The sequence below is a fragment of the Chaetodon auriga genome, chromosome 14, assembly GCF_051107435.1.
Source record: "Chaetodon auriga isolate fChaAug3 chromosome 14, fChaAug3.hap1, whole genome shotgun sequence".
In the NCBI taxonomy this organism is placed as follows: domain Eukaryota; kingdom Metazoa; phylum Chordata; class Actinopteri; order Chaetodontiformes; family Chaetodontidae; genus Chaetodon; species Chaetodon auriga.
The window spans coordinates 747,501-754,498 of NC_135087.1; the positions used below are offsets into that span (position 1 = coordinate 747,501).

At 49.1% G+C, this 6,998-nt stretch overlaps 2 protein-coding genes across 4 annotated transcripts in view; one reads left to right on the plus strand and one right to left on the minus strand.

Annotated features, from left to right (window-relative positions):
* Positions 1–3,801, plus strand: part of hectd1 (HECT domain containing 1) — a 29,025-nt gene extending 25,224 nt beyond the window's left edge. For both annotated transcript variants that reach the window (XM_076748334.1, XM_076748335.1), the window contains 9 exons: positions 203–404; positions 500–637; positions 839–1,323; positions 1,440–1,598; positions 1,710–1,788; positions 1,904–1,997; positions 2,312–2,462; positions 2,542–2,686; positions 2,962–3,801. In XM_076748334.1, the coding sequence (XP_076604449.1) occupies positions 203–404; positions 500–637; positions 839–1,323; positions 1,440–1,598; positions 1,710–1,788; positions 1,904–1,997; positions 2,312–2,462; positions 2,542–2,686; positions 2,962–3,099 (1,591 nt within the window). In that variant the 3' untranslated portion in view covers positions 3,100–3,801. The remainder of the gene's footprint in view (positions 1–202; positions 405–499; positions 638–838; positions 1,324–1,439; positions 1,599–1,709; positions 1,789–1,903; positions 1,998–2,311; positions 2,463–2,541; positions 2,687–2,961) is intronic.
* A 71-nt stretch (positions 3,802–3,872) lies between these two features.
* ap4s1 (adaptor related protein complex 4 subunit sigma 1) lies at positions 3,873–6,297 on the minus strand. 2 transcript variants are annotated; one of them, XM_076748343.1, is made up of 6 exons: positions 6,157–6,297; positions 5,280–5,467; positions 5,031–5,117; positions 4,848–4,916; positions 4,744–4,755; positions 3,873–4,617 (listed from the first exon to the last, which is right to left on the minus strand). In XM_076748343.1, exons 2-6 carry the CDS (start codon positions 5,415–5,417, stop codon positions 4,489–4,491), a joined length of 435 nt encoding a protein of 144 aa, XP_076604458.1. In that variant the 5' UTR covers positions 5,418–5,467; positions 6,157–6,297; the 3' UTR covers positions 3,873–4,488. The 2 variants fall into 2 exon arrangements, with proteins under 2 accessions (XP_076604458.1, XP_076604457.1); XM_076748342.1 differs by having other exon boundaries at positions 5,958–6,297.
* Positions 6,298–6,998: the final 701 nt, after the last annotated feature.

Below are 6,998 nucleotides of genomic sequence, written 5' to 3' on the forward strand. Positions count from 1 at the left end.
ACGTGTGAAGGGGAAACGTGAAGAAACCAGACAAAAAAAACTGAACTAAAAATAAACCCAGAGGTTTGACCTTTTTAAAGTCCGGGAGACCCCAAAAAGACTTTAAAGTGAGACAAACGAGTCCAAAGGTGAAAACGTCCTGAAACGTGACCCTTGACCTCTGCCCACTGACATGTGACCCCTGACCCCGGTGTGTCTGCAGGGCGATCGTGTGGCTCCAGAACCGGCGGGAGGCGACCATGGAGCGCTCTCGGCCGTCCACCACGGTGCGGCGGGACGACCCCGGAGAGTTCAGGGTGGGTCGGCTCAAACACGAGCGAGTCAAAGTGCCCCGAGGAGAAGCCATGATGGAGTGGGCCGAGTCCGTCATGCAGCTCCACGCCGACAGGAAGTCCGTGCTGGAGGTGAGCGGCGCAGTGCTGAGTCAGCGTGACGCCGGCGGCTTCATTTCTACGCCGACTTTTACAGGAGGTGTCACTGACTGTGTGTGTGTCTCTAGGTGGAGTTCCAGGGTGAGGAGGGAACCGGTCTCGGTCCGACTCTGGAGTTTTACGCTCTGGTGGCGGCAGAGTTTCAGAGGACGTCACTGGGGATCTGGCTTTGTGACGACGACTTCCCCGATGACGAGTCCCGACAGGTGAGACACAAAAACATGTTTCACCTGAAGTTCTCTGAAGGTCCGGTTTGGTTCACGTCTGACGCAGGTCTACGCTGGTCTCTGGTTCATTGATGGTGGAAGCAGTACACCGATGTGTCCCGGTGGAGCCGTTTCTCTGTGTCCTGTGATCCTGTCAAAGCTCCGCGGGAACCTGAGCCTCGTCCTGTCTCTGTGTTTCAGGTGGACCTGGGCGGCGGCCTGAAGCCTCCTGGTTTCTACGTGCAGCGCTCCTGCGGTCTGTTCCCGGCCCCGTTCCCTCAGGACAGCGAGGAGCTGGAGCGAATCACCAAGCTCTTCCACTTCCTCGGCATCTTCCTGGCCAAGTGCATCCAGGACAACCGGCTGGTGGACCTGCCCGTCTCTCAGCCCTTCTTCAAGCTGCTCTGCATGGGGGACATCAAGTCCAACATGAGCAAGCTGCTGTACCAGTCTCGCTGCCCTCCGCAGGGTCACGACCCAGAGCGGCTCCACCTGCAGCCCTTCCTGCTGCTGTCCGAGGTGCAGTCGGAGGCGTCCACCGAGGAGAGCCAGGAGACGTACTCTGTGGGCAGCTTCGACGAGGACTCCAAGTCCGAGTTCATCATGGACCCCCCGAAACCCAAACCGCCCGCCTGGTACCACGGCATCCTCACCTGGGACGACTTCCAGCTCGTCAACCCGCACAGGTGAGACGGAGAGGGCGGGTCAGAGGTCACAGCAGCTCCTCTGAGCGTCGGTGAGTTCACGCCTCTGTGTTCGTGGTGTCGCTGATGACCTCCTTTCTCTCCTCCTCCTCCTGCAGGGCGAGCTTCCTGAAGGAGGTCAAGGAGCTGGCGGTGAAGAGGAGGCAGATTCTGGCCAGTAAGAGTTTATCCGAAGACGAGAAGAACACCAGACTGCAGGACCTGATGCTGAGGAACCCGCTGGGCTCCGGACCCCCCCTCAGCATCGAGGACCTCGGGTACCGCACGAGATTCAACGTTCACATTTGATCTTCCACTCGTTCAGCTGATCAGCTGTGATCAGTAAACAAACCTCTGTCTCTGTCTCTGTCTCTGCTCTGTCTGTCCAGGTTGAACTTCCAGTTCTGTCCGTCCTCGAAGGTCCACGGGTTCTCAGCGGTGGACCTCAAACCAAACGGAGACGACGAGGTAAAGACACACCTGAGATCATCTTTGTGGCAAATTCAATTAGAAAGTATTAATGACAATTTACTGTTACAAATAACCTGTGTGTGTGTGTGTGTGTGTGTGTGTGTGTGTGTAGATGGTGACCATGGAGAATGCAGAGGAGTACGTGGAGTTGATGTTTGACTTGTGTATGCACACCGGCATCCAGAAACAGATGGAAGCCTTCAGAGGTACACACACACACACACACACACAGAGTCTCTGTCAGATGTTCATGTCGGGCGGAACAGAAGTTGAAGAACACGAGTTTGACCCGGAACGATTTGGCAGCGCACCGTTTGTCTGTTAGCAGCCGGTTTACAAACGATTATAGTCCAGCTGTGTGCCACATCTGTCCTCCCTTGTTTCCTCCTCTCCTGTCTTAATTCCTCCTCCCCTCCCTTGTTTCCTCTCCTCTTGTTTCCTCTCCTCTCTCGTTTCCTCTCCTCTCCTCTCCTCTCTTGTTTCCTCCTCTCCTTGTTTCCTCCTCTCCTCTCCTCCTCAGAGGGTTTTAATCGAGTGTTTCCAATGGAGAAGTTGAGCTCCTTCAGCCATAAGGAGGTTCAGATGATCCTGTGCGGGAACCAGTCCCCTTCCTGGACAGCTGATGACATCATCAACTACACTGAACCAAAGCTGGGTTACACCAGAGACAGGTGCGTCCCCGCCGACAGGTGCCTCCTGCGTTCTTTCCCTTTGCGAGCAGCTTGACGTGAACGCCTCTCTCTCCTTCAGCCCCGGCTTCCTGCGCTTCGTCAGAGTTTTGTGCGGGATGTCGTCCGACGAGCGGAAAGCGTTCCTCCAGTTCACCACCGGCTGCTCCACGCTGCCCCCCGGCGGCCTCGCCAACCTGCACCCCCGCCTCACCATCGTCAGGAAGGTAAGCTCCCTGTCTGATTGGCTCGTCAGCAGACGGTCAAGCGGCGTCTGAACTCGTAGATCTGAAGTTTGCGTGTTTGATGCCTTCAGGGCACGTGGGAATTTCCACCAAACAGCATGAAGGTTCTGTTGATGTTCAGACTGACAGAACTTTGTAAATAAAGTTTAGACACAAAAACAGAAAAAAGACTTGAAGACGTCACCACCATCAGACCTCCTTTAAAAAGTCTGTTTCTGTTGACTGTGTGAATCTGATTGGCCGCTGCCTCCCCACAGGTGGACGCCACAGACTCCAGTTACCCATCAGTCAACACGTGCGTTCACTACCTGAAGCTTCCTGAATATTCCTCCGAGGACATCATGAGAGAGCGTCTGTTAGCTGCCACCATGGAGAAAGGCTTCCACCTCAACTGACCGCCGCCGCCACACTGAGCATGCTCCTCGAGTCCGTCTCGCCGCCTGCTGTGTGATTGACAGATCAGCCAGCCAATCCAAACCAGCCGACTGACTGAACGACCGCCTGCTGGAGGACGAGGAGGAGGACTAATGTTGCAGAATAAAGTTCAAGAAAAGCTCACATCCTTACCCTCCATCATCTCCTTCATCATCATCCTCCCCCTCACCCACCTGAGCTGCTGTGTGTGTGTGTGTGTGTGTGTGTGTGTGTGCGCGCGCGCGCGCCTCTGTGTGTGTGTGTGTGTGTGTGGGACCTTCCTCCTCCTCCTCCTCCTCCTGTCTGTCCTCAGTTTAGTGCCTGGTTTGACTCGTAGCTTCTGTTTCAGTTCCTCCTTAAACAATCATGCCCCCCCCCCCCCTTTTGTTTTTATTTTGTTTTACTGCTTTTTGTTTCCGTGTGTGTGCGACAGTTTTCGGGTTGTTTCTGACTCAAAGGTCAGAGTGCATTTGGTGTTCTTTTACAATGAAGCTAGAGACAGAAACACTGGTGGTGTGCGAGCACATCTGAAGAGAAACTAAAGTAAGAAGCTCTGCTCTCCTGTATTTTCTTTGTATATTATAAACATTTATTTAACTCAAGTTGCAGTTTGAGGTAAACAGATATTTTCAAATGTGTATGCTCCAAAAAAATAATCATTAAAATGTTTGCAAAGTATGAAATACAGACGAGTCCTGTGGTCTGTACAGTGCAGAAAGGCTACATGCTAACAGTTTAGCTGCAGCTAATAGAGATCTGAGTGGACGTGGATGATAGACGCCAAACCTCTGCTGCTTCAGTCACATCATGAGTCAGTGACACACTGAACCGCAGTAATGAGGCTCAGTTGAAGTTCATGTCTGTAAAAATATGCAAATGCAGCACCTCTGAAGTAGTTCAGGTTTAATTAGGACACTTATGAGACAACAAGGTTGAAGTCAGATGTTCGTGAGCTTCATCCCTGAAGAGCTGCTGTAAGTTCTTCACACCACCAGGGGTCACTGCGCTGCAGTCATAAAGCTTCGTTCAGCCGTCACGAACACAATCATAAAGGTGGAAACGACTCGATGGATTTTAGTCTTTTGGGTGAAATGAGCCTTTAATCCGTCGGTGGTTTGGAGTCGAGTTCAGACTTGACTGAAAATCAACCTGCTGAATCAGACCAATAGCAGGCCAGTTCTCAGTCCATATGACTACAGCGTGCTAAGTAGCATGCTAATATGCTAATGAGAGTTCATATTGATTAATTGGCATCAGAACGTCGTCGGCAGAACCTGAGTTCGATTCAGTTCATCAGTCGAGTCCTCGACTCTCCACCTGCTGATGACGGTCTGAAACACTGTGACATCACTTCCTGTGGTTTTCACGTCTCAGCCGTCAGCCATCTTGTCGAGGGCAGTGAGCGGCGCCAGGATGCGGTTCTTGTTTGTCTCCACGATGTGTCCGTTCTGGATCATCTCATCCAGGATGATGTGAACTCGGTCCAGGTTGAACATGATCTGAAGACACAGAGTCAAAGAAACAACCAAAAACTACAAACACACTTCTGACACTCAGACAGGAAGTACAGGCGTGACGTCACGCTAACAGACAGCAGCTGAGGCTGTGGTCACATGGAAAGATACGTCCAGTTCACTCTGCGGGGACACAGACAGACACAGACTCAGTGAAACTGACAGTAAACAGAAGCGTTCTGTTGTCTGACGTGACTCTGATCCCTTGAACTCACCACTCGGCTGAAGTATTTATCCAGAACCTCCACGAAGTTGTGAACCAGCTCGTAGACGGACAGCTCGTTCTGTGGAGACCGCAAAGATCACCGTCAGCTGAACGCTTAAGTATTATTATTATTAAGTATTAAGAAGTTTTCCTTTAACAGGTGCATCGAGGCGCGAGCAGGTGTGTTACTCACCTCACTGTCCGTGACTCCGACCACGATGTACAGAGCGGCGTACTGACGGTAGATCAGTTTAAAGTCTTTGTACTCCACAAAGGAACACTGCAGAAACACAGACAGGCGGTCAGAGAAACAGTGAGACAGACAGGTGGACAGACGGTCGGTGAGACAGGGAGAAAGACAGACAGTGCGAGAGACAGACAGCCAGTCAGAGTGACAGTGAGACAGACAGGTGGACAGACGGTCAGCGAGGCAGACAGACACCTGGTCCTTCTTGCGGCTCAGGCAGCAGCGGACCACGTCGGCCTCCAGCAGCGCCCTCCTGCTCAGCTCCACGGGTTGGTAGTACCTGGACAGTCTGGTCTGTCCCTGCCGGTTCACCATCAGCACAAACTTTATCATCGTCGCGTCAGACTCACAGCGCAGGAACAACACTGTCACACCTGCTGAAGCTGAGGGGATTCTTCAGTCAGTCCGACAACAGAGACATCAGCACCAACCCCTGATCGATCGATCGATCGATCGATCATTTCATTTTCCTCCAAACTTTGTGAAAACAAAATAATAAAAAAAAACCATCACCGATAGTTTTTATATCCCATTTCAGAACAATGGATGTTACATTATTGGATTATAATTATTGATGAGGTGTTAGTAGGACATTTTAACACACTCCTGTAAAACAGCCGCTGACAGCCGTTAAGAATGGCTGAAGCTGCGTTTACGGCTTCCGTTACAGATACACCGGATAATCTGAGGGGTTCTTGATCCAAGCATCCCCGTATACGTTTACGTACGTATATAGAAAAAACCGTTCACAACCGTCAATGAACGCTTTTTAAATACATCATACGGCTTCTTTCTTCTTCTTCTTCTTCTTTTTTATGGCCAGGATTTAGTGTCAAGTATTGGTTAACATCGTGAATATTCTCCTACACTTACCGGCAGCTTTTAGCTTGTAGCCGAAGTGTAGCCCATTACACAGGCTAACAACAACAACATGCTAACTGCTGTTAGCTTATTCTACATATGCGTCTCGAAACAACGAGACGTCGCAGTCACTCGGAGACTCGCGCTTAAAAATTTAGGTTATTTTAAAGCGATTTCTTTATTAAACAAACAAGAAGTTTCAGTTACTTACGCTATGAAGCTAACTGGAGAAGTTAGCATCTCCAACGCATGCGCAGTAAAGCCCTGAGGTGTATTCAGAGGACGATGGTAAAGAAGAGCTTCAGTTTTCTGCCCACATTTCAGGCTGTATTGGCCTCACTGTTGCAACAGAAAACAAAAACATTTTCTTAACAATAGCATTAAGCAATGTAGAGTACAATAGAATCTTGTAAGTGGAAATAAAGTGAAAATGACATCAGAAAGAGAAAATAACCAAAATACATACTTTAAAATAAAGGCGGTATACAGTCTAGATGCTTTAAAAAAATGATATGTTAACATGTGATTCTGTGAACTCTATTCTTTTAGAAACAACTGCATTTGTATATTTAAACAAGTTTAATCAAAATCAATGTAAACAAAACTAATAATATTTGTCATATTTTTTGGAGGGTCTTCACATTCAGAATATTGAATCTTATTTAATTTGATTGTCCATAATGTTTAAAATGAAGCCTATAGTGTCTACGATTACGTAAAAGAGATTAGCAAATGATTCTGGAGCATTCTTGTCTTTCTGAGTTTTATTGACGCTGCTGCTGCTGGATGGGCTCAAAGCTGAATTTAGTGGCTTGAATTTTAATTAATATGTATTGTGTTTCTTGTATCCTGATATATATAATACTGAACAAACAGGTTACCCCTCAAAATCCAGTATAAGAAACACACACCGTGTTTCAACAGGTGTTCCAGTTGGCTCAGGTTAGTGGGAGGCACTTTGCTTTTGGTCTGTCATAGCAGGTAGTTTATTAGTTACTGTGACAATAAATACACTAAACATCAGCCTCTCACTCACTTGTAATCCTATTTGTG

Excerpts from the sequence above, each read along its gene's own strand:
- ap4s1 (XM_076748343.1), bottom strand. The coding sequence starts at position 5,417 with ATGATAAAGTTTGTGCTGATGGTGAACCGGCAGGGACAGACCAGACTG. Across the intron at positions 5,118-5,279 it reads TGAGCCGCAAGAAGGACCAG|TGTTCCTTTGTGGAGTACAA; the intron begins GTGTCTGTCTGC and ends GTGTTTCTGCAG. Across the intron at positions 4,917-5,030 it reads TCGGAGTCACGGACAGTGAG|AACGAGCTGTCCGTCTACGA; the intron begins GTGAGTAACACA and ends CGGTCTCCACAG.